Here is a 25,893-nt window from a genome sequence, read left to right as displayed (position 1 = left end):
TACTTGTTTCAAACTAATGCTGACACTTTCTACCATTATCTTCTTTTTGATGCCTCAGCGTTCTTGTCCAAACGTTCTTGATACCGTACTATTTCAACTTTAATGACTTATTTTGCTACGGTAATCGTACAGCTATCTTAGTGGGATTTGAACTAGAATGAAATTTAGATTTTGGGGGATCTACATATTAACACTTGTCCTGTCTAAATAATTTAATTTAAGTCATTCTACATGAAAAACTAAAACTGGACAAATATTCCATTTTGCGGGGTAGATGCATGAGCCGCAAGTATTACTTAAATTGTAAATACTAGTAATACTAAATTATTATCTTCACTGATGAATCATTGAGAGAGGTGAGATAATATCATTTATTATTAATCTATCTATGTAGTCTTTGATCTCCATATTTGATCTCGCTAATGAATCTTTTCTGTATTATAACTCCCATTTGATCTTCATGGAAGAAAATAAGATTAGTGCTCTTGGTAGTATAATATATACAAACGTTTATCCCCACTTTTTATTAATTGGTTAGTATATTAATTGGTTAGATTCATTTGTAAATTTACTCTGAACTAATATTCCGTTAATGATCCACTTTATTATTACGAAAGCTATAGCTTAGAATACAGTATTACTGCGTTACCTGATTACCTATTGAAATACCACCTGCTAAGATTCTATCTCATCTCAATTCATTCTTAAGTTTGATACAACATTGAAGACAAAAAAATATTTTTATTAGGAATCAGAATTTTAATATTGAGGTATGGAAGTTTTTTCTAAATATTTTTAAATATATTGCGGTAAGGATGTTTCTGATTGTATAAAACCATTATAGATTTAATTTGATCTCATTTAAACATGTAATTACAAAATCAATAATATGAGTCGTAAGTTTCAAGTTGATCAAGTAAGAATCTTGCCTAATCTAAGTAAATTTGAATGAATCTTCATAGCTGTTTATTTTTTAAGTTGAGGTGAAACTTTAACTTGAGAAGTAAATAAATTATGTGACAGCTCAATTATTTAACAATTTTGCAACCAAATTTTGTTGCAAAAAATTAGTAAGTTATAGCTTTGAAATTAAAAGAATAATGTCATTCAATTTGTTGAAAAATTGCACTCCATTTCTCATGATCAACCTCATAATCGATCAAAAGATAGAAATTAAAAATCAAATACAAATAGTCTACAAATAATTCAGAATTTTTTGAGATTATTAACTAGTTAATTTCTTAATCATTAGCCAGCTAATTATTAGTTATAATTATTAAATATTAGTTATTAATCATTAGTTAAATATTTGTTATTACTCATTAGTTAAGTTTTAATTATGAATTTGTTTAATCAATAAACATTTTTCTTTTATTTCTATCATATCTCATTAAATTTTTAAAAAAAATTTTAATTTTGTTAATATCATTAGGATCATTAATATCATTATTAAAATCAAGTGAATCATCAATGATAAGTTTTGGTAATATATTTTCAATTGATAAAGGTTTTTGAATTTTTAAATTAAATTTTTTAAAATGTAAATCATTATTATTTAATTCTGGCCAATATAAATAATCTTCTTCTTCTTCTTTATTAGCATCGTCTTTATTAGCATCTTCTTTACTAGCTTCTTCTTTATTGTTTCCTTCTTTACTATCTTCTTTTTGACTTTCTTCTTCTCTACCAGCTGATTCATTATTATTAATTGATTTTTCAATAATTGGAGTTCCAAAAGTTTTAAAAATACAAGATAATAAATGTAAATCATGAATATTTGAATCATTATTTAAATCTAAATCATCTTTAATTAAAATTGATTTAAAATTTAATGAAAATAATATAGTTAAAATAATACCAAATGACCAATAATCAATTTCAAAATTATAGTTGGTTATACCTAATAATAATTCAGGTGGTTTATAAATTCCAGAACTTATATCTAAATATTTAAAATCTAATGGTTCATCTTCAGGTGGTTGATTTAAATTATAACAACAACTAAAATCTCCAATAATGGGTTTAGTTAAATCATTTGCTTCAAAAAATATATTACTCATTTTTAAATCTCTATGAATTATTTGATTCTGATGAATAAAATTTAATGAACTAACCATCTTGATGATGAATTCTCTTAATTCACTAACTTTAATTTTATTTTTTAATTCATATTCACCATTACTATTCCCACTCATATCACCAATTGAATTAAATTTAATTTTTTTTCTACTATATTTTGAATTTAAAACTAATTGATTTAATGTAAAAGGATAATATTTTAAACTTAAAATCATATCATCAACTATTTGGAAGTTGTTGAACATTTCAATTATTCCAATATATCCTTCATTACTTTGTTCTTTCTTCTTTTCCTGTAATACTTTAATAGTTTCAATTTCTCTTTTGATTGAATGTGGAGGAATTTTAAAATCTAAATCAACGATTTTTAATATCAAGAAATCCTGTTTCTTTTCCAATTCAGTTAAATTTGAAGATTCTTTAATTGGTTTAACTTTATAAATATCTGATATTGGACTATTATGAATTAATTGATTATCTGTATATAATTCCTTTAATTTTGAAACCATTGTGACTAAATCATCCACCAAATGAAGAGTTTGGATGTTTAAATTTTTGCCTTCAAAAGTAGAAGAAAAAGTGGTAGATAATGTGTTTCATAATTTATTTGGTTGTAAATTAATTATCAGATCAAAATTTATTTTGTTTTGGATTATTACGCGACGCGCTTTATTGGGGTCTTTTAATCATACAGAGATCAAACAGTTTATATACCAAATTGATAATGAAAATATGTAAAAATGCTATAAAAACAATGTCTTTTTTTGAATATACAATGCAATGATTATGTAAATACAAACTATAAACTTCTGTTTTTTTACTTGCTCGAAATTTGAACTCAAACTCTTTTTCTTTTTGTTGTTGTACCAATATTTTCATCAAATCCATTATTTCTCTTAGTATTATTACCATTAGCTGTACTTTGATTTTGTACGTAATTACTATTTTGATTTACTTGATTTACTTGATTTCCCTGATTTACTTGATTATTATTATTCTGATTATTCCCAATTCCTTGATTTATATCATTATCATCAAAATAAATTTTTCTATTTGGATATTTAAAATTTAAACCATCAAAAGCATTTTCTTTAAATTTAGGTAATTCTAAAAAAAAATTATGAATTAATGCTTGATCAGAAGTTAATCTTATTTCAGGATCATATTTTAATAATCCATAAAGTAGCTCAAGACATTGTTTATTATCTCCTCCAATTAATTTATACCATTGATTTAAATTATTTGAATAATTTTGATTTAATTGTTGTACAAATGAATTATATTCTGGATATTTATTTAAATTTGGCCAATTTTTTAAATTTGGTGTACCTAAAATTTCAATAATTTTTTGAAATTGATTTTTTTGAAATGGTACTGATTTTTTATTATTTATATCTATCTTGGCTTCTTCTCCTTTAAAAATTGGTCTTAATGATAATAGCTCAGCCAAAATACATCCAACTGCCCATAAATCAATTGCAGGAGTATAATGTCTTGTACCTAATAATAATTCAGGAGCTCTATACCATATTGTAACAACAACTTTATCTCCTGTATAAAAACTTTGTAAAGGATTATTAAATTTTCTTGCTAAACCTAAATCTCCAATTTTAACAATACCATTTGATGTAACCATTATATTTGCAGGTTTTAAATCTCTATGAAATATCCAATTTTTATGTAAAAAAGTAACACCATTTAAAATTTGCCAAATTAATGATTTTATAGTTGTAATGGGGATTGGTTTTAAATCCGGATGAGAATGATAATGAATAATTTGTAAAAGATCATGTTCACAAAATTCAAATATCATATATATACTTTTATTTTCTAATATTATATTTATTAACTTTGTTATATTTTTATTATTTAATTCTCGACATAATGACATTTCTCTAATTGCACTTTGTGATATTCCAGTATAATGAATTATATCATTATTATCAATATTTTTGTTTATATTTAAATTTGAATTTAAATTTGAATTTGTTGAATGATTATCACTTTTAAATTTTTTTATGGCATAAAATTGTGGTAATGGTTCCTCATCTTTTTGATTTCGTTGATTTGAGGTAGTGGTGGTTGTGCTGGTCAATGTTGATGATGTCGTTGTAGAATTTAATGAATAATCAGTCTTGGTATCTAGATCTTCTGCATTACTTGAACTATTTCCATTTGAATTTTTAACTTCATCTTCTTTTTTCAAATTTCCTCGTAGTTTTGCTTTATAAACTTTCCCATAAGTTCCTGCTGCTATATATCCCATAATTTGATAAGTTGATAAAACAGATTCTCTTGTTAAATCTTTTCTATGTTTGAAAGGTCCTAATGTTAAAATTGAATTTGATGCCATTAATGCAGGTTGAGGTACTGAAGGTAATTGATTTGGAATTGTTCCAGATTGTTGATGATTTTGTTGTTGGTGATGATTTGGATGATGATGATGTGAATGATTATTTGGTGGTAATAATGGATTATTCGTAGGTATAGTTTGAGTTAATGATGATGATGCCGACGGTATATACATTTCTTGTTTTTGTTGCTGTTGTAGATGCTGTTGCGGGTGCTGAGGATGTTGTGGATGCTGTTGTTGCAGTATATTTGAATTATTCAAAGGTAGATTTTGATTAGTTCTATGTTGTTGAATACTTTGTTTAGTATTTTGAGATTGAGGTATCGGCACTCCATTCAATTTCCTATATTGAGATGAAGTTGATCCGTAACTCATGACTTAACAGATTATAAACTTCTATTTGATGTTTTGCAGTCTATGAACCTAGTTTTTTGAAGATTCTAATGGATGATATAAAATGAATTGAATTGGGCCAAATTGATTTAACGATAATACAATTTTGTGTAAGATGTATTAATTAAGAGGTAAGTTTGGAGCTTAAGGGGTAAATTATAAATGTGTCATTAAGTTAAATAAAATAACTAAAGTTATATGCAATTTTCATTGCTCATTACTTTACTCAGGATTTAATCACCTACTTCATCATAGTTCGTTGTTTTTACTTTCTTCGTAAACATATATAATCAAAATTTCAAACCTTCTAATCCATTTAATGAAACATTGGAAGGTATATTTATAGAAGATGGAGTAGAATCACTAACAATAGAATTTTCATCAACCAAATTACCAAATTCATAATCAGGATTTATATTAATTAAATTATTTAAATTTAATTTATTATATTCCATTTTTAAATTTTTAGTTATTTCATTTTGTTCATTTATTATATCATTTTTAATTTGATCAATTTCTTTTGAATCATCCCAGTCGTAGGTAGGTGAAAATTTATTAACGTAATAAAAAGTTCCTGATATATTTTGATCTATTACAATTTTCCCATTTTCAATTAATTTTTCTAATTCTTCTTTTGTTATACTATAAGACCAATTAAAAAAATGAGAAATTTCTGAGATTGTACAACCATAATTTAATTCACTATTAAAATTATTGTCGGAATCAATCATTTCATTTTTTAATTTATTTATTTTATATTGATGTTCATGATTATTTAAAAATTGTATAATAAATTCATCATAAACATTTGCATGAATTCTTGGTTTTATTACAATTAATTCACTTTTTTCATATTTATTTAAAATAACTGGTAAATTTAAATTATTAAATAATTCAATCGATTTTTTAAAATCATTTACATCAATTAATTCACATCCAAATCCTTGAGATTTAACTAAAAATCTATTATAATCAGCGAATGAATCTTGTAATGTAATCATTGATGAATTTTTTGTTAATTTAAAATTTATTAAATATTCACTAATATGTCTACTTAATTCAGAATGATATAAATTAGATGATTTATTAATGTTAATTGGTGGTAAACTTTTTGTTACACCATTTTTATTATTAATTAATCCATTAAAAGTAGATGATAAATTTAAAATATCTTTAAATTTAAACATTAATTGTTCTAAATCTTCTAATGATGAACTTAATATAATTTCATTATTTTTTCTTTGTTGTTCTCCAATAAGCTCCAAAGCATGTATACCTGCGCCAGTTCTTTTAATTTCTGGTTTTTTTGATTGTAATTTTGTTGAATTTTGATTAATTCCTCCTCTTTTTCTTAAATTTTCCCATTTTATTTCATCTATAAGATTTGCAATTTCTTGAAAAAATTTTTGTTCACCACCTTTTCTAAAACTTATCTTTATATATGGTTTATCATTTGTATAAATTTCTTGTGATTCTAGTTTTAAATTTAATGGATTATTTTCAATTGAAATTTCATTTATTGATTGACTTATTTCTAATGTTGTTGATGCTGATAATTCAGTTCCACACATTTCACAATACTTAATTGATTTATGATTTATAAATGTACATGTAGGACATTGACCATTGGTTAGATTTGATGGTTCAGGAGTAGTCAGTGCTGGTGATGGAGATTGATTATTATTCAAATCTATCGATGATGGTGGTGGTACAGTGAAAGATGGAGTTGATTCCTTTGATGAATCCATTATTCCTTCAATATATTTCCTTGTCGGTCGTATTCCACAAGATATACATTTTGGTAAATCATCTTCATCCCAATTAAAACCAGGAGGTATATGATTATTAAATGAACAAATTTTACAAACCCAATCAATTCCCTTTAATTCATTTTGTTGTTGTTTATTTGATAAATCTTTTTTTAAAAATAATTTTACTTTTGGTGAAGATCTTAAAAATTTTTCAATTAATTCTACAGAATGTAATTTATTTAAATCAATAGCAATACAATTATTAATATTTGAATTATCAAAATATATAACTCTTTTATTTGTTAAATATAATCTACCATTTTGATGATCAACTATTTTCAGTTTTCCTTGATATAATCCAATATTATCTTTTATATAAACATTATGTTCATCTTCATATAATATTGGTCTATTACTTCGATTTACTTTTATCGATGACCATATTTTTAACCAAGACATTTAATTATAAAATAAAATGGAATTGCCATTAAGATTAATATTTCAATAAATAACACAAATGTTTTGAAATCAGATTCTGTAAAAGTTGGAGGGGATTTTGAAGTTGTCGATGTTTTCTTCTTTTTCGAAGGTGATTTAAAAACAATAAGATTTGGAGAATGTCTATCTTTAAATCCCTTTTTCAAATCTGGTTTTATAGTTTTAAATTCTTTTTGAATTGATTTAGATTGTTTAAAAACTGATGAATTTTTGAAACTTTTATTTAAATCTGGTTTAATGTTATTATATTCTCCTTTTATATATTTTGGAGGATAATTCTTAATTAAATATGATTGTTTGAAACCCTTTTCAATATCTGATGGTATTGGTTTAATATCTTTACAAATGAAGCAATTTCTTTTACAAACAAAACACTTTTCCTGTTTCTTCTTCTTTTGATCTTTCTTTGGATCCGCTGTTGGTGGTTTTGGTTTTGGTTTAATAAAGTAAGATCTAATGTAATTGTAGTAATAATTTTTATTTATTGATTCAAAATCAAACATAACTTTTTTTTTTGTTTGCACTATCAACAGATCAAAGTATAATAACAAACTCTAAATCAGCTGAATAGAGCCAATTGATTGAAGCAAAACTCCTCCAGATTTATCAAACAAGGTCATTTATCTGTTTATTTATAATCAACAAAATTTCAGAACCTAAAAGTTTAAAATTAAGTTATAAATCGTCAATTACATACAAAAATAACACTAAATATTCAATACACGATAAGTCGTCTTGACAACCAAATATCACAAGCAAACCTCCTTTTGATTGAAGATACGCGTTTCAAATCCATGTAAATAGTACTTTTTCACTCATTCCATCATTATTTTTCAATTAAATGGCTTTTTTATTTAAAAGAAATCCCAAGAATCCTCCAGAATTAATAAGAGCATTAAATGATCAATTATCAAAATTAGATTACACAAATGATCCATCAAGTTATAAAAAATATCAAGATGAATCATCAAGATATTTAAAACAAATAAAAAATATAATATATGGAGATGATGAAAATGAACCACAATTTGATCAAATTAATCAATTATTATCAGAAATTTTAATTACAAATAATCTTTATATTTTAACAATAAATTTAAATAAATTAGATTTTGATTCAAGAAAAGATGTTATAATAATATATTCAACTTTATTACGACGGAATTATATAACTGGAATTAATGGAAATGGAAATGGAATAGGTGGTTTAAAATCAATGTTATCATCATCATCATCCACCACCTTATCACAACAATCACCACCTGTTGTAGATTATTTACTACATAAAAAACCAGAGATTTTAAATATATTAATAAGAGGTCCAGAAACACCAGAAATTGGATTAGTATGTGGACAAATATTAAGAGATTGTTGTAAATTTGAAGAAATTAATAAATATATAATATATAATGAAGCATTTTGGAATTTTTTTAAATATGTTGAAAATCCAATGTTTGAAATTGCTTGTGATTCAATGATGACATTAAATGATTTATTAACTATTCATAAAAAAATTATACCTGATTTCCTTGTATTAAATTATGAAAATTTTATGAATCACATTAATAATTTAATAAAATCAAATAATTATGTAACAAAAAGACAAATTTCAAAATTATTAAAAGACTTGGTTTCTGAAAGATCGAATTTACAATTTTTACAAAAATATTGTAATGATTATAAAAATTTAAAATATACAATGCTTTTATTAAGTGAAAAACTGAAAAATTTACAATTAGAAGGGTTTCATTTATTAAAATATATTATTGCAAATCCAAAAAGATTACCAAAAATAAATGAAACTCTTATAAAAAATAAACAAAATTTTTCAGAATTTTTCAAAACTTTTGATATTACAAGTTTTCATGATTCAAGTTTAATAGAAGAAAGAAATTTTATAATTCAACAAATTGAATTATTACCTGATAAAAATATAACTCAATGATGTTTCAAAGTCTATTATAATACAAAAAAACTTCTATAATAATGCTATATGATTTTTAATTATTTTGCAACTCTTGACCAATCTTTATATTCTTCTTCACCATATTGAATCTTACTTATCCAATCAGCAATTTGTGCAGCTAATTCACCTGAATTTCCTAAAATAACAGGAATATTAATATCTTCACCTTTATAACCAATATGTTTTATTGGCGATACAACAGCTGCAGTACCTGCTCCAAAAGCTTCTATTAAATTCCCTTCTTTTGCTGCTTTTTGAACATCATGTATTGTAAATTTACGTTCAGTTATATCCCATTCATTAGAAGGTAATCTTTCCTTTGCTAATTCTAATATTGAATCTCTTGTAACACCTTCTAATATTGTACCATCTAATGGATGAGTAGTTAATTCCTTTTTACCAGATTTTGGATTTTTAAAAACAAAAAATACATTCATTGTACCGACTTCTGTTATATATCCTTCTTTTCCAAATAACCATAAATTTTGATCAAATCCTCTTTTTGCTGCTTCATTTTGTGGTAATATACAAGGAGCATAATTTGCACCTAATTTTTTATCACCAACTCCTCCTGGCCAAGCTCTAACTGCATAATCTGTTGCTTCTAATGATACTGGTTTAAACCCATTTTTATAATATGGTCCAACTGGACTACATATAGTAAAAATTTTAGCTTTATTTGGTGTTCCAACACCTAAAAATGCATCAGTTCCAATCATTGTTGGTCTAATATATAATGAATAACCCTTTCCCTCAGGTATAAATTCATGATCTAAAATTAATAATTTATCAATCAATTTTTGTAATTCTTCTCCTTCAAATGTTGGTAAAGTTATTCTTTCAGCTGATTTATTCATTCTTATCATATTTTTATTACCTCTAAAAGTTCTTACTTGACCTTTAGAATCTTTATATGCTTTCATACCTTCAAATAATTCAAATCCATAATGAAAAACAACACTTGAAGGATCTAATGAAAAATTATGATAAGGTGAAATTTTAGGAGTACCCCATCCAGTTTGAGAATCCCAATCTATTTCTAACATATGATCAGTAAATGTTTTACCAAATATTAATTTATCTTTTGATAATTTTGATTTGGGATTAGTGGTTTTTTCAATAATTAATTTTGAAGCATCTAATGGAGCTTGGGATGATGTGGTTGAGTTGAAGCGAATTAATGAAGACGCTAGTCTTATGCTCTGTGATGTTATATTCTTAGTAAACAACATCTCTCAATGGCCTAAATCTCGATTTAAATGAAAAAGTTGCAACCAAAATTATTGAAAAATATATTGAAACTGATTCTATTTTATAAAAATATACCGATATAGTTGTCGCTACCAAAATCCGCTATGAGTAATCCAATTCTTCAAAATTATCGGGAAGAATTTAACCATCCTTGAGTAGATTTGAAAAAGAGTATTAGAGTAATTGGTTTGTATTTGTTACCTCCTTCTTTGTTTTCTAGTGTTGGTTATCATGTAATACTTCGTGAGACTTGAACTGATCAAAGTAAATAGCTTTAATGTGGAGGTTAATCACATCAGCGATCAATCGATAAGATCAAACCTTCTCATCCATCAATCAATCATTCCTCTAAGAATCAATTACAGTCCCTTTCGATTCACTGGTATATCATGTCTTTGATTTCAAAAAAATTTCATTAAAAAATTATCAAGCAAATTTGAAACTGCCATTACAAGGGAAAAAAAATCATCAAAATAAAATAACACAACAATCAACTGAATAAATCATTATTGAAATTTCAATTATACTCATTGGAAATAACAACAGAACGGGATTGCCATTTTATACTTCAACTTTAATTCAGGAGAAAATCGAACTTAGGCAATAACTTTCCTCACTAAGTATCTATTTTTAGTCAAATCATCACCATTTTATTTCCCAAATCATCAAAATAAAAAATAATAGAAGGCAAGATGTCAGATGTATGTGTTCCAATGAATTTTTGAAGTTACAAAGAGTAGGAGTTAATCACAGAATCCGCTCAAAACAGCCTCGATTTTTATCAAAACCCTATAATGCAAGATATACTAACAATTCAATATAGCAAGTTAAAAGAACGATTAGAATAACAACAGAACAACATATTATGAAAGATGAACCACCAGTTGAAAATTATCCAATGAGAAAATGGTCAATTCAAATATCAATGTTAGATTCTCAAGGTAAAGAAATTCCTGCAAAAATATTAGATAAAGTAACATATACATTACATCCAACTTTTTCAAATCCAATTAGATCATTAAAACAACAACCTTTTAAAATTGAAGAGAAAGGTTGGGGAGAATTTGATATTCCAATTTCTATTCATATTTTGGGTATAGCTGGTAAATCAGGTGAACGTAAATTTCAACATGATTTAAATTTTTTACAAGAAAAATATATTAATGATCATGTTATAAATATACCTGTAGGACCAAATAAAAATCAACAATTAAATAAAATTTTATTAGAAAGTGGTTCATTACCATTTGATGAAAATTCATCCTCTGCAAATAATTCATCTGGTCTCAAGAGAAAATTAGATTCAACAAATGGTCCATCATCATCAAATATTTCAGGATCAACACAACAACAATCACAAGCTTCAATAATTGATAAAAAAAAATCAAAGGGTGCAATGAAAGGTAATATTGATTTAGAAAAATTAAGTAATGGATTAACAAAATTAAGTGAAGATGATTTAATAGTTATAGTACAAATGGTTACAGATAATAGAACTAATGAAATGAATATTAAAAATGATGTTGATAATGGTGAATTTACAATGGATTTATATACTTTACCTGATTCTTTATTGAAGAGTTTATGGGAATATGTTAAAAAACATACAGGTGAAGCTTAAAGGAGATAGGGAAGTAAGAAAGAAGTAAAAGAGGGGTGGAAAATGTAGGTGAAAATAATAATCAATGTATCAATTAGAGGAATTCAGGTAATATTTATCATCATCGAAGAATGATGATACATTTAATAAAAAGTTGTGTAATGTATATTAAAATAAATATAAATTAAAAATGATGAACTTTTAAAATCATAAATTCCTCAAAAAGATTCCTCTTTTATCTCTTCTTAAACACTCCAAATTTTTATTGTAGAATCCCATGAACCAGTAGCTAAACCAATTCCATCAGGACTTATAGATACTTTATTTATTTTATTTAAATGTTCACTACCTAAAGTACCAATAATTTCATTTTTTAAAGTATCCCAAACAATACAACCATGGTCTGAATAACACAGATATAATAATCTACCACTTTTACTAAAATCTATTGAAAATATTCCAGAATTTTCTAATATTGAATTTTTTGAATATATACTATTTCTTCCTCCATTACTTATTATATCTGATGATTGATATAATAAAGGTGATTGAGCTTGTTGTTGTTGTTGTTGTTGATTTAATGTTGTGTAGTTATTTCCATATTGATATGTCTTTTTATCAATTGGAGTAGGTGGTGAACTTAATCTTGGAATAGAATTAACACCACCACCACCAGAATTTAAATTTATAGATTTTTGAATTTCTTGTTGTAAAGAATAATTTGAAATTTCACAATCACTTCTTAAATCAAATAATCTAATCATACCATCATCTGAACCAGTTGCAAAAGAATTACCATCTGGGAAAATTTTAACACAATTTACATCTGAATTTGATATACTAAAACTTTGTATTGAAGTTGGAGATCTTAAATCCCAAACTTTAACATAACCATCACTTGATCCACTTATAAATAAATTATTTTGTAAAATTTCTTTAGGGAAAATTGATAAACATAATACATCACCAACATGATCAATAAAATCTCTTATTTTATTTCCTTTTTTTATATCCCATAATGAACATGTCATATCTCCACTTGATGTTATTATTGAATTATTATCAATAAATTCACATTCTGATATGTATGCTGTATGACCTTTAAAAACAGATTGAATAGATTGATAAAATCCAGTTTGTAATTGATATCCATCATTTCTTATTGAACTTTGTTTTAGCTGCTGTTGTTGATATTGTGGATCTTGTACTGGATTATTTAAATTATCAGGTTGAATTTTATATATAGTACAATGATTATCTAATCCAGCTGAAGCAACTAATTTTTCATCTGGTGATAAACTACAAGTTAATACCCAATTATTATCTAATTGAATAGCTTGTTTCTTGTAGCCAGTTATTGCATCCCATATAATCATATATCCATCTTGTGAAGCACTTAAAATTTTATTTGAATTTGAATTCCAGCATATTTTAACTATTTTATTTTGATGACCTTTTAAATTATTATATAATTTTAATTTACATGAATTATTTGGTATATTATTTACATTTTTTGATACTGTTTTTAAATTTGTATCTTGAATTTTCTTCTTGATAATTATAATTTCATCATATAATTGTTTTGCTTTTAATTTTGCTAACTCAATTTGTTTCGGTATTGATGGATTGTTAACTGGTTTTGGTTTAGATTGTGATTCAAGAAATTGTTGTTGTTCGAGTGAATTATATGTATTTAGACTATTACCATTTAGTGTATGATTATTTGAGGTTGACAAGTATGCAGTATTTGAACCATTAGTATTATCATCACTAAACATTTTATTTACTTATGAGACTATTTCCATTGACTTTCAGAATTGAATAAGGTGTTGAATGTGAACTAATTGTGACGGATTTGTGATTTTTATGTAGATATGGTAACTATATGTAAATGCAATGAACTTTCCTACTACTCTAATGCTATAGAATGGAACAAGGACAGATTATAATTGACAAAGAATGAAAAATGAATTAATTGATTGATGGATAAAGAAAAATGAATGTATTGTATATAGTCCAATAAACTAAAGTTTGATCTGACTTTCAAGTCAATAAAGTCGAAATGAAATATAAACTCTAATAATTAAGGAGTAAAAAGTCTTAAATTTGATACTGTTATATTTGGGGTCTAATTTAAATCGAGGTACATTATTAAATCTTTTCATCATATGATTAGGAAGTTAAAGTTTGGATTGTAATTTTTTAATTGTTTCAAAAAGTTTTATAATAAAATTTTAGAGGGTTTTAAAGGGTAACAGTAATTAAATAATAATAAAAGGGTTAACGCAAAATAGTACACTAAAAATTTCAAATAACTCCCAATACATGATACATAATACTCGATATCTTATATTAAATATCTAGTTTAAGTGAAGAATTCAAAATGGCAATAATGGACTCAAAGAATGAGCTGAAGTATCTATCAAAAGTTTCTGTCATGCAAAAGCTATATCTTACTATACTGATTTTCAACACCATTCCAATCAATACAACTTAAACCTAAATTTAATATAGCACATAATTGAGGGTGAAGACTAAGATTTCATTCCAAATCTTGCATTAGCCTCTGTGTCATTTTTTGTATATGTAAAATGTATTAAACATTTGATTAACACGTACTAAAGTATTTTAAGCGGTTAACATATAAGCCAACATAAGAAAAGAATAAATAATTATTACACCACACGTAACTAAGTTACACTGAAAATTTAAGGTAAGTAAAGATAAGATCCGAAGTGTAAAGATAATTTGAAATTTTGATAAAGGTTTATATTGGGAATAATCAGGCAACTGAACCAATCTTTCAATTCAGTCTGGACAAAAAATAGCCGTGCGTATCACTATCCCAATAACTCATCCTCACTCGTATCGCAAAACCCCACGAGAAGTTTATTTGAATTCTGGGCGATACTTATCATGCTAAGTAAGTATCAATATATATAAACAGTCAAAATTTGTATTCATCAAATTTAATTTATTGAGTAGACTAGATCTAATGTGAAAGATATAAAAATATTTTTTCACTTTCATTTAATTCATGTGATCTTTCAAAAGATTTACAAATTTATGAAAAAGAAAAAAAACATTTCTTACTAGCCTTTCAAATCTTGCTATTATGTTATTAAAATACCTTAGACCAAAGATTAAAAGTCATAATTCATCTAACTATAAAGTTTACTAAGTTTGAATAATTTTTTTAAAAAACCTTCGATGAAACTTGCATAATAACTGAAATTAGTTTAGTTATTTAAAGTATCACTAAATGATTTATTATATTTTTGTGAAAATGAAATTTTAAAAACAGTGAGTATGAATCATCTGAATTCTGTTAAATTTCACACTAGTCAATAATAGTACTCGCTGTTTCAATATATCCTTCTAGGTGAATATAAAGTTCAAATTTATTGTATAAGGGATATCGGAAGAGTCAAAACAAAAAAGGAGAAGTTGAACCCTATTTATTGATTTGCTAATTTATTAATTTATTGAATTATCGTATTAAATTAAAAAATTTAATGAACTAAACACAAAGATTAAGAGCTAGTACGTGGCGTATGTACGAATCCAATTATTGTTAGGACTGAGCCATAATTTTAAATAATTTAGAGGAATGTTATGAGAAAAGTAATTTCCCTGACTCTTATTACTATGAAAAGGCCGAACATATAAATAAATAGATTTTTCATAGACAGTATATGTTTTTTTTTAGTATATGAACCGATATTTTCATTATCTTTACTCAGCTTGATTTTAAAATTACTCGAAAGCTTTAGATATTGAAGAAAATTTTAATACTCGATCTTACTTTAACAATCATGAACTCAGTTAGGCTAAGAAAAAAGTATTCAAAAAATTATCGTTGACTTAAATTTAATCTAAAACAAATCTCGGATCTTGAATCTAATGGATCTTTAAAGATCTTTATGCAAAAACAAAAAATAAAAAAAAGATCACTAAAAATTTAGTTTATTACAAGTATTAGATTTTTAGCATTCTCGTAAAATTTTAATACAAATGTTTATCTACATTCGTGTAATTTATCCAATCATTGATATCTTGACTTTCAATTTTCAACTTTGAACTATCTCCCTTCAACTTTGAACTTTGAACTTTCAACCTTCATGCTTTAGGCCAAATTCCTACACTAGAGGGTACGCAAAAGAATCTACTTTCAGAATCACCGGATATGAGTTCGTATTATATGGATGACGTTCAAATTCATTTATCTCTTAATCTTAATATGTAATTAACTACTTACTTAATCATGTTTGTTGTTGTTGCTGCTGCTGTTGTTGCTGCTGCTGTTGTTGCTGCTGCTGTTGCTGTTGCTGCTGTTGTAGTTGTTGTTGAATTTGTTGTAACTGCTCTTGTTGTTGTTGTTGTTGTTGTTGCTGCTGTTGCTGTTGCTGTTGCTGCTGCTGTTGTTGTTGTTGCTGTTGTTGATTCGAAGCTTTTGGAACAGGAGCAGCAGCAGTTTTATCATTTCTTGAAATAGAACGTTTAACTCTATCATCTAAACCACCAGTAACAGTTTTTAAATAAGAAGGAACTTCCATACCATTTTTTAAATAAAAAACTTTCCAATTTCTTGCTTTATCTTTTAATTGAATTTGACTTCTATTTTTTAAAGATTGATTTATTTTACCATCTTTACCAAATAAATCTAATATTGCTGCCCAATGTGGACCTTTTATTTCTAATGCATGTCTAAATGCTTTTTCTTCATCTCTTGTCCATGGTCTTCTTTGACTTGGTTTATGACCATTTACATGAATTTGTTGTTCTCTAATTTCAGATGGTAATAATTTAGAATGATCATTTGGTGATTGACCAGATGTTGCTGTTGATGATGATGTAGATTGTGATTGAGATGGTACTGATGAATTATTTGTATCTATATTCATTCTTGCATTTATTTGATCATACATTTCTTTTGTTATTACTGAAGTCGAAGATGAATTATTTTTATCTCTATGAGGTTTACCAGATTTACCCCATATTAAATATCCCATATTTTTTGAAACATAATCAAATAAATCTTTTAAAAAATTAAACCATTTAAAATTTTCATTTAATGGTAAATTTGAATTTTCTTCATCATAATTTAATAATAAATTTTTTCTAATTTTACATCTTTCAATAAAATCATTTTCTGTTGGTAATAATAAATTAATTTGTCTTTTCATCATAAGATATTGATCCATATCATCAGGTAATATATCTTCTAATATTTCTTCTCTTGATCTTTCACCTGCTTCAATTGCTGATATATAAGCTTGAGTTTTTAAATCTATATATAATGAAGCTTGAGGTTTTAATAATTTCCCAATTTTTCCACCAATAGATGAACCAACTCCAGTTTGAATAGATGTAGTTAATGAATTTGTTGAAATATCTAAATAACTTTGATCATTTAAATGATTTTTTAAATCTAAATCATTTGATGGACAAAAAATATCTAAAAATGATTCATTAAGATAAAAAAATCCAACTTCCATTGTACCTAAAGTTGCAGCTAAAAAAGTAGCTAAATTTACTTTTCTTAAAGTTGATTCAATACTTTGTTCTTTATTTTTAAAAACTTGTGGAGTAATTTCTCCAATTTGCCACATTCCAGGAGCTAAATGTTCAACAGTTATAAATGGATCTTCTTCAGAATATAATCTTTTTGTAAATTCAAATAAAGAAGTTAAATCTCTATATGTTGCTCCTTCTGAAGTTTCAGTATTTGATGCTAAATCAATTATTTTTTTATATGAAGAACTTGCAACTATTCTTAATAATTGAGTAGCTAAATTATCTAATGTTGGTAATGTATTTATTAATAATTGTATTCTTGGTGGTAAATAATCCGCTGCTACTATAGGTAATGGTAAAACTGATAAATTAGCTTGAGAAAAAATTGAATTATTTGAATCTAAACTCAGATAATTATATTGTGATGATAAGGTTGTATAAGCTGTATGAACGGCGTTTGTGTTGAATAATTCAGAATCAGACGGTATTACTGAAGATGTGTATCGTTGTGTTTGTGGTCGAGTATTACTTTGTGGAGATTTACGTTGTTGGTTTGATGACTGGTCATACAGATTAGTTGGTTGTTGACTTTTTTGTTGCGGTAGATTCTCTGTTTGTACTTGTTCTTGTTGATTGTTGTTTGGTGAAGCTTGGAATGTAGTTGAGTTTGAATTGTTGTCATTTAAGGTGTCTGATTGATCGTTTGTTTTATCTGCATCATCCGGCGACTTTTGCACTTCTGGCAATCCTTCTGAATCCAAATTCATGGCGGGACTTACAGAACGATTCTTATCAGCATCAAATTTCATTCTCTTAGCTGCTGGCTCTGCATTATCATCATCATCTTGATTTTGTTGTAAAAACATTTCAGCTTTTTCACTTATCGATTGATCAACTTCATTTTCGTTTATTGGATCTTTTGTTAATTCATCTGCTATTGAGGATAAAGCTTCTTCAGCTGTTAGTTGTGTTTGTGAATTTATGGTTTGATCTGATTGACCTGATGAGTTATTATTCTGCGTTGCATGTGACGATTGTTCCTTTAGTATTTCCCCCAAATTCGGATCTATATTTGAATCTATATTCGAATCACCCATAGCAGTACTTGAAAATGGTATGATATTGATGAATAAAGGATAATTTGATGATTAAATTATCTGTATGATGTTTCACACGTTACTTTTTTTTATCTCTTTTGTTTACATTTTTAAATTCAAATAAAAACAAAATATTGTAACCACTTTGAACAAAAAACATGAGTATATCGAGGTATACAGACTGAAAAAATGGTAATTTGGTAATTGCTAGTTAATTACTTGTTGGTAATGAGCTTGCTCCTGCAATTACTGTAGCCTGTTTCATCACTATGTGAATAAACATCTTTTACAAAATCACCACGATAAACATGCCAAATAGAGCGAGTGTGGGTCGATCTAGCTGAATGCTCGACCCAATATTTGTGAGACAAATAACACCGGCTAATAATGGATTCGATGTCTGAAAATGTCAATGTCTCGACATTAAATTTATGGGTTACAAAGCAAACATTTAGTGTTATTTTATAGCGGTAATAATTAAAAAAGTATAGATTGCGCTAATAATTTAATTTATTCATCTCTGGTATACATCATTGAAATATATTTATATTAATGTATATTCTTTCCTTTTTTTATAAAGTTAAGTTCATTTAATCTTCTTCTTTTCTTTTGCCCATAGTTAATCAATTGATCTAACAATCTCAAAAATGACTGTTAATTCCATATCATCACAATATTTCCCAAATGAACCAAAAGAACCTGTCATAAAATCAACTACTCAATCAAAATCCAAATCAGAAATTCAAGAATTAGCAAAATCTTTTGATGCAAGAAGTGCATATTTTGTAGCTGATTATACTAAATCAATTGGTAATTATATTGCAGATGTTGATGGTAATTTATTATTAGATGTTTATGCTCAAATTGCTTCAATACCTTTAGGTTATAATAATTCTGCATTAATTGAAACTGCAAAATCAGATAAAATGATTAGAGCTATAGTTGATAGACCAGCATTAGGAAATTATCCAGGTAATGATTTAAATGAAATTTGTAAAGAAATTTTAAAAGTTGCTCCAAAACATCAAGATAAAGTATGGTCAGGATTATCAGGTGCAGATGCTAATGAATTAGCTTTTAAAGCTACATTTTTTTGGTATCAAGCACAAAAGAGGGGTTATAAAACACAATTTACTCCAGAAGAAATTGAAACAGTTATGCATAATCAAGCTCCAGGTGCACCAGAATTAGCTATATTATCATTTGAAAGAGCATTTCATGGTAGATTATTTGCTTCAGGTTCAACTACTTGTTCTAAACCAATTCATAAATTAGATTTACCAGCTTTTAAATGGCCAAAAGCTGAATTTCCATCATATAAATATCCATTAGAAGATAATGTTGAAAATAATAAAAAAGAAGATGAAAGATGTTTAAAAATTGTTGAAGATTTATTTAATACTTGGTCAGTTCCAATTGCTGGTGTATTAGTTGAACCAATTCAATCAGAAGGTGGTGATAATCATGCTTCAGCTGAATTTTTCCAAGGTTTAAGGAATATAACTTTAAAACATGGTGCATTATTAATTATGGATGAAGTTCAAACAGGTGTTGGATCAACAGGTATAATGTGGGCTCATGAAAGATTTAATTTACAACCACCACCAGATTTAGTTACTTTTTCTAAAAAATTCCAATCAGCTGGTTATTTCTTTCATGATCCTGAAATTATACCAAATTTTGCTTATAGACAATTTAATACTTGGTGTGGTGATCCAGCAAGAATGATATTAGCTGGTTCAATTGGTCATGAAATATTAAAACATAATTTAGTAGAACGAGCTAATGAAGTTGGTAATTATTTATATGGAAAATTAGAAGCATTACAAAAGAAATATCCATCATATTTACGTGATTTAAGAGGTAAAGATAGAGCAACTTTTATTGCTTGGTCTTTAGATAATGCTGAAACAAGAAATAAATTTTTAAATGATATGAAAACTATTGGTGGAGTAAATATTGGTGGTTGTGCAGAAGATTCAGTAAGATTAAGACCAACTTTAGTATTTGAAGAAAAACATGCAGATATTTTAGTTGATGCTATTGAAAAAGTATTATCAAGTTACTAATATTTATGTATGGAAAATGATATGTTTTTTTTCGTCTTTATGATTACTTGGGTTATGTACTTACGGAATACAAGTCTCAATGAATTGACTCAAATGTGTTGAAACTTGTTCATTCTGATACACTCTTACTTTCGTTTAAGTACATTTTTTGTGTAAATAAGGTACTCCATACTTTTCTTCGTATTTGTGTTTCAAATCATAAGATAGAAAACTTTTTTTCTCAATAACCGATTTAAAATGTCACAGACCAAATTTTATCATAAGCATCAACTTTAGATCTATCTATTCAATCATTTAACCCATTTGCGTTTCAACTAAATATTTCTCCAACACATTTAATTGCATGTTTTACATTTCAATATAGCATAGATCAATAGACTTAGAAATTGAAGCATATCACATTAATAAATGGAAGATTTTAAATTGCCCATGGCAGTTAAATCAAATAAAATATATCAAGATTTAAAAAAATTTATAAAAAATGATTCAAATGCTTCATTTATAGCAGGTGGAATAGCTGGAGCAGTTTCAAGAACTGTTGTATCACCTTTTGAAAGAGCTAAAATTTTATTACAATTACAAGGTCCCGGAACAAATCAAGCTTATCATGGAATGTTTCCCACTATAGCAAGAATGTACAAGGAAGAAGGTTGGAGAGGTTTATTTCGTGGTAATACTTTAAATTGCATTAGAATATTTCCTTATAGTGCAGTTCAATTTGCAGTATTTGAAAAATGTAAAGATTTAATAATAAAATATAGAAATAATGATCATTTAAATAAAGCTCAAATTAATAATAATCAACTAACAGGTTTAGAAAGATTATTTGCAGGATCAATTGCTGGAATTGCTTCTGTAGCAGTTACATATCCTTTGGATTTAGTACGAGCTAGAATAACAGTTCAAACAGCATCATTAAATAAATTAAAACAAGGTAAATTAGCTAAACCACCAACTGTTTGGGGAACTTTGAAAGATGTATATAAAAATGAAGGTGGATTTTTTGCATTATATAGAGGTATTGTGCCGACAACTTTAGGAGTTGCACCATATGTAGCTATAAATTTTGCATTATATGAAAGATTAAGGGAATATATGATAGAATCCCCAAGAGATTTTTCAAATCCAATATGGAAATTAGCAGCTGGAGCATTTAGTAGTTTTGTTGGAGGAGTATTGATATATCCTTTAGATGTTTTAAGGAAAAGATATCAAGTTGCAAGTATGGCAGGTGGTGAATTAGGATTTCAATATAAGTCAGTTAGTCATGCATTATATTCAATGTTTAAACATGAAGGATTTTTTGGTGCATATAAAGGATTAACTGCAAATTTGTATAAAATAGTTCCTTCAATGGCTGTGCTGTGGTTATGCTATGATACTTTGAAAAGTTGGATTGAGAAGTGGTGATGAATAATGTAACTTTATAATAGATTTATAGATGTTCAAATAGACATTTTTAGTGTTTTAATGGCTGCAACTCCAACTTGTTTGCAACAGAATTCTATCAAATTGGTAGCACTCAAACACCGTATTAATCAGATGATGGAGATTCTGCATATAAATCACAACCAACCAAATTAATTTCAAATACAATTGAAAAAAATAGTTGACTAAGCTAAGACTAAGTTAACCTCAGTTACTCGACTATTTATTTTTCCACAAACATCAATTAACATATATAAATCATAATGAGACCATCAAGAATATTGTTATCTTCAATCAAAAGCACCAAACCAAAAATCACTTATCCAGTTGAAATGACACCATTATTTGCTGCTGTTGGAGTTGCTATTGTATCAGCAACTTTTTTCACATATAGACATTTTGCTCATGATAAAGAATTAAGATTATGGAAAAATGCAAATTTATCAGAATTAGATAATGTTTTGAATAATGCTGGAAAAAGTGAAAACAAAGAAGAAGAAAAGTAAAAGAATTTTCGATTGCATTTTGATTGAGGTCAATTGATCTCCAATTACTAATAACAAAAACAAAACGATTAATGTGTTCAAGTTTTTTTTTCAAATATTTGAATTGAGAGGGATCTTTATATTTTGTCAATTGCGAAACTAATTAATTTAATATATATCTGTTTTATTCAATATCAGAACCAAAATTGATTGATAACCTATTTACATGACAAACTCAATTGACTGATGACATGATTCTTCCTTGATGTTCATCTTCAATGTTTGTATAATAATCTATAACTTCTGGTGTTTGATCTAAATGATCAATTGCTCTGAAATAACCCTTTGAATAATCACCAGGAAATTTTACTTGACCATCTTTATCTGCCAAATATCTAACTGAACTTTCATTCAATTTATAACCTCTTGAACTTAATTCATTACTTAATTTATGAATTTCTAATGGATCACAAATGATTCTATAAAATTTATATTTTTTTCCAGGTTGAAATTCATTATCAAATTCAATTTCTTCAAAATCTTCAGCTCCTATTTCTAAAATCATTTCAAATATATCATCAGAACTTTCTTCAACATCAGTTTTAGGTTCTATCAATATTTCACCTTTTTTTTCAAACATAAAATTACATGGACTTAAAGAAGCTTGAAAATAAGCCATTGCTGTTTTAACTCTCATAACTGTTCTTGCTTTATTATCAGTTATTGCAGATATAATAAACGCTACACCACCAGGACCCATAAATTCATAACTAACTTCAGTTTGATTATTAGATCCATCATTTATTTCACCTGAACCTCTTTTTATAGCATTTTGTATAACATTTTTCGAAACATTTAATTTTTTAGCTTTATCAAGTAATTGATCTAAACTTGCATTTGCTTCTTTACCTCCTGTTCTTACACAACTTTCAATTTTTGTTGCAATTAATGTTGCTTCTTTTGATTTTTTTGCATCATTTTTAGCTTTATCATGTTTTATATTAGCCCATTTTGAATGACCCGCAAATCTTATTGATTGAGTGAGGAGTACATTGTAGTGATATGGGGATGGTTTAAAGTTAGATAGTAGATTTCGTCGTATAGTTGAAATCATTTGAACTTCCTATCTTCGAGGTGAAATATAGATTTTGGCTGTGAAAAGAATTTGAGTCGAAAAAAGATTAAACAGTTGAAACTCATTTAGACCATTTAGACAATACAAACTACAACTCAACTTCCAATTTCACATACATAACCATATCATACCAAAATGAGTTCGGGAACTGAGGCAATGGCTAAAAGAAAGCTAATTGCTACTATAGCAGATGAAGATACAGTAACAGGATTACTTCTAGCAGGAATTGGTCAAATTTCAAATGAACCAGGTAAAGAAACAAATTTTTTAACAGTTATACCTGGTAAAACATCAATTGAACAAATAGATGAATCATTTGATAATTTTACAAAAGAAAGAGATGATATTGCTATATTATTAATAAATCAACATTTAGCTGATTTAATAAGGTTTAAAGTTGATAGTTATACTAATGCTTTTCCTGCTATTTTAGAAATTCCTTCAAAAGATCATCCTTATGATCCTGAAAAGGATTCAATTTTGAAAAAAGTTAGAAGATTATTTGGAGAATAATTGATGAAATATTATAATTACAAACATTTTATTTAGTTCTTTGCATAGAGTTCAATTGCATTTTACATTTACTTTTTATATTAACCTAAGTCTCTCACTTTTTCTTATTTGATTTCTTTTTGCTCTTCTTCTTTTTAGTGGAAGATCCTTGTGGTGCCGGTGAATTTTCTTTAGATGATGAAGCTTCTGTCTCATCGTCTTCCTCGCCGTTTTCTTCCTCATCATTTTCCTCTTTTTTACCCTCCTCGTCATTATTACCAGTTTCAATCTCAGCTTTGTCTTGCTTTGCATCTAGATCAGCTTCTGCTTTATCAACTTCAGCTTCAATCTTCGCCCTGACATCATCTTTTGGTTTCTTATCTTCCAATGGCACGCTATCAAAAGCATCATCTATTTCATCTTTTAATTCTTCTTTTTTTACATCTTCAGTATTATTTTTCTCTTCTGACTTGTCATCCTTATCTTCCTCTGGCTCTGATTTCTCTTCTTTTGTTCCTTCTACAATCTCGTCGACTATAGCAGCTGAATTCGGTTCAGACGTTTGAACAACACTATTTCTAACTTCTTCTCTTATATTAGTCAAGTCTTCGTCTTTCTCGTTAGCTAATGCTTCGGGTTCAGCAGATAAATTTTGCTCATTTTGTTCAGTGCTTATTTCTTCTGGTTCAACTTCATTTTCTAATTTTTCCGAAATGTCTATATCTTGATTAGGGTTAATCCCACTGTCTTTTGAAACATTGGTAAGGTCATCATTAGTTATGGGATCTTCCGTCTTAGGATTTGAGGTATCTTCAATATTGACAGTTGGAGCAGAATTTGTTTGTTCTGTGTCCGTGGTAGTTTCACCAGCAGAGCTAGCAGGTACGGATTCTTCTTTACTTATAGGTTGTGCACCACTCTTATTCTTACCACTATCTGCCCAATAATTTTTAGCAAATAAATCAGGTAAAACACAATCTTTTAAATAAAAATCTCGTACACCAACAATTCTTCTTTCTCTTTCACAAGCTTTTAACCATTCTGGTCTTATAATTGGAATATTCATATCATTTGCTTTATTAAATTCTGAATTATTTTTATTTTCTCTTGTACATAAGAAATGAGTTGTATCAACTTTAACCTCAATTTGAGCTGGTGATTTAGCACCCATATTTACTAAAGTTTTTTCAAGATCTTCTTTTGTAAAAGGATCATTGGGAGAAAAATCACCTAAACAAACTGTTATACCTGATAAATCAGTCATTTTATGAGTTTTTAATTGAATTTCATTACTCCAAAATGTTCCTGCAGTTGTATCTAATCTTAATTGAAATTTAAATTCTTTATCTATGGGTAATCCTGATAATTTTGAAGTATGATTTGATAATGGTTGAGGAATTGAACCTAATTTTTTACCATCTTTAAATAAGATTAGGTTTTTCAAATTAGAAGTACCTAAATTTAATTTATCCCATTCTAATACACATGAAGTTTGAGTAATATTTTTAATTTTTAAAATTGGAGATTTTGGTGAATTAGTTGTAAATGTTTCAAATATTTCTTTTTGAATCTTATCAAATTTTAAATCTTCCTCTTTTTCACTTTCATAATCTTGATCACATTTTAATTTTATTATTGAACCTGCTTTAACTCCATTTGGTAAAAGAATAGTTGGAAATTCAATCAAGTGATGATCTTTCGTTAAGAGTAATGCCAATGAAGCATCTAATTTACCAACTGTTAATGATACTTCAACCATACCTGATGTTTCAATTGACA

At 26.8% G+C, this 25,893-nt stretch overlaps 14 protein-coding genes across 14 annotated transcripts; 6 read left to right on the top strand and 8 right to left on the bottom strand. All coding sequences in view use genetic code 12, as the record gives it.

Annotated features, from left to right (window-relative positions):
• Positions 1 to 1,349: 1,349 nt before the first annotated feature.
• Positions 1,350 to 2,588, bottom strand: CAK1 (cyclin-dependent protein kinase-activating kinase; the record flags this gene model as incomplete). Its single annotated transcript, XM_051759358.1, has 1 exon — positions 1,350 to 2,588. One exon carries the CDS (start codon positions 2,586 to 2,588, stop codon positions 1,350 to 1,352), a length of 1,239 nt encoding a protein of 412 aa, XP_051612743.1.
• Positions 2,589 to 2,917: 329 nt separating this feature from the next.
• On the bottom strand, positions 2,918 to 4,807 carry SSN3 (cyclin-dependent serine/threonine protein kinase; the record flags this gene model as incomplete). The annotated part of the gene is made up of 1 exon (XM_051759357.1): positions 2,918 to 4,807. The coding sequence occupies one exon, from the start codon at positions 4,805 to 4,807 to the stop codon at positions 2,918 to 2,920; it is 1,890 nt and encodes a 629-aa protein (XP_051612742.1).
• Positions 4,808 to 5,115: 308 nt separating this feature from the next.
• Positions 5,116 to 7,577, bottom strand: VPS36 (ESCRT-II subunit protein; the record flags this gene model as incomplete). The annotated part of the gene is made up of 2 exons (XM_051759356.1): positions 5,116 to 6,908; positions 7,034 to 7,577. The coding sequence occupies 2 exons, from the start codon at positions 7,575 to 7,577 to the stop codon at positions 5,116 to 5,118; spliced, it is 2,337 nt and encodes a 778-aa protein (XP_051612741.1).
• A 338-nt stretch (positions 7,578 to 7,915) lies between these two features.
• HYM1 (Hym1p) lies at positions 7,916 to 9,019 on the top strand (the record flags this gene model as incomplete). Its single annotated transcript, XM_051759355.1, has 1 exon — positions 7,916 to 9,019. The coding sequence occupies one exon, from the start codon at positions 7,916 to 7,918 to the stop codon at positions 9,017 to 9,019; it is 1,104 nt and encodes a 367-aa protein (XP_051612740.1).
• Positions 9,020 to 9,078: 59 nt separating this feature from the next.
• BAT21 (branched-chain-amino-acid transaminase) lies at positions 9,079 to 10,272 on the bottom strand (the record flags this gene model as incomplete). Its single annotated transcript, XM_051759354.1, has 1 exon — positions 9,079 to 10,272. The coding sequence occupies one exon, from the start codon at positions 10,270 to 10,272 to the stop codon at positions 9,079 to 9,081; it is 1,194 nt and encodes a 397-aa protein (XP_051612739.1).
• Positions 10,273 to 11,156: 884 nt separating this feature from the next.
• TAF14 (TATA-binding protein-associated factor) lies at positions 11,157 to 11,912 on the top strand (the record flags this gene model as incomplete). The annotated part of the gene is made up of 1 exon (XM_051759353.1): positions 11,157 to 11,912. One exon carries the CDS (start codon positions 11,157 to 11,159, stop codon positions 11,910 to 11,912), a length of 756 nt encoding a protein of 251 aa, XP_051612738.1.
• A 224-nt stretch (positions 11,913 to 12,136) lies between these two features.
• On the bottom strand, positions 12,137 to 13,669 carry STE4 (G protein subunit beta; the record flags this gene model as incomplete). The annotated part of the gene is made up of 1 exon (XM_051759352.1): positions 12,137 to 13,669. One exon carries the CDS (start codon positions 13,667 to 13,669, stop codon positions 12,137 to 12,139), a length of 1,533 nt encoding a protein of 510 aa, XP_051612737.1.
• A 2,484-nt stretch (positions 13,670 to 16,153) lies between these two features.
• Positions 16,154 to 18,505, bottom strand: TBF1 (Tbf1p; the record flags this gene model as incomplete). Its single annotated transcript, XM_051759350.1, has 1 exon — positions 16,154 to 18,505. The coding sequence occupies one exon, from the start codon at positions 18,503 to 18,505 to the stop codon at positions 16,154 to 16,156; it is 2,352 nt and encodes a 783-aa protein (XP_051612736.1).
• A 647-nt stretch (positions 18,506 to 19,152) lies between these two features.
• Positions 19,153 to 20,574, top strand: UGA1 (4-aminobutyrate transaminase; the record flags this gene model as incomplete). Its single annotated transcript, XM_051759349.1, has 1 exon — positions 19,153 to 20,574. The coding sequence occupies one exon, from the start codon at positions 19,153 to 19,155 to the stop codon at positions 20,572 to 20,574; it is 1,422 nt and encodes a 473-aa protein (XP_051612735.1).
• Positions 20,575 to 20,982: 408 nt separating this feature from the next.
• On the top strand, positions 20,983 to 21,984 carry KGF55_004444 (uncharacterized protein; the record flags this gene model as incomplete). The annotated part of the gene is made up of 1 exon (XM_051759348.1): positions 20,983 to 21,984. The coding sequence occupies one exon, from the start codon at positions 20,983 to 20,985 to the stop codon at positions 21,982 to 21,984; it is 1,002 nt and encodes a 333-aa protein (XP_051612734.1).
• Positions 21,985 to 22,265: 281 nt separating this feature from the next.
• On the top strand, positions 22,266 to 22,508 carry KGF55_004443 (uncharacterized protein; the record flags this gene model as incomplete). The annotated part of the gene is made up of 1 exon (XM_051759347.1): positions 22,266 to 22,508. One exon carries the CDS (start codon positions 22,266 to 22,268, stop codon positions 22,506 to 22,508), a length of 243 nt encoding a protein of 80 aa, XP_051612733.1.
• Positions 22,509 to 22,722: 214 nt separating this feature from the next.
• On the bottom strand, positions 22,723 to 23,601 carry KGF55_004442 (uncharacterized protein; the record flags this gene model as incomplete). The annotated part of the gene is made up of 1 exon (XM_051759346.1): positions 22,723 to 23,601. The coding sequence occupies one exon, from the start codon at positions 23,599 to 23,601 to the stop codon at positions 22,723 to 22,725; it is 879 nt and encodes a 292-aa protein (XP_051612732.1).
• Positions 23,602 to 23,757: 156 nt separating this feature from the next.
• On the top strand, positions 23,758 to 24,135 carry VMA7 (H(+)-transporting V1 sector ATPase subunit F; the record flags this gene model as incomplete). The annotated part of the gene is made up of 1 exon (XM_051759345.1): positions 23,758 to 24,135. One exon carries the CDS (start codon positions 23,758 to 23,760, stop codon positions 24,133 to 24,135), a length of 378 nt encoding a protein of 125 aa, XP_051612731.1.
• A 94-nt stretch (positions 24,136 to 24,229) lies between these two features.
• CHS5 (Chs5p) lies at positions 24,230 to 25,873 on the bottom strand (the record flags this gene model as incomplete). Its single annotated transcript, XM_051759344.1, has 1 exon — positions 24,230 to 25,873. One exon carries the CDS (start codon positions 25,871 to 25,873, stop codon positions 24,230 to 24,232), a length of 1,644 nt encoding a protein of 547 aa, XP_051612730.1.
• Positions 25,874 to 25,893: the final 20 nt, after the last annotated feature.

Source organism: Candida pseudojiufengensis (assembly GCF_024610245.1).
Source record: "Candida pseudojiufengensis strain CBS 10847 chromosome Unknown scaffold13, whole genome shotgun sequence".
NCBI classification, from domain to species: Eukaryota; Fungi; Ascomycota; class Pichiomycetes; order Serinales; family Debaryomycetaceae; genus Lodderomyces; species Lodderomyces pseudojiufengensis.
The sequence above is the reverse complement of the archived record's forward strand: the minus strand, read 5'-3'. Positions and strand labels throughout refer to the sequence as shown.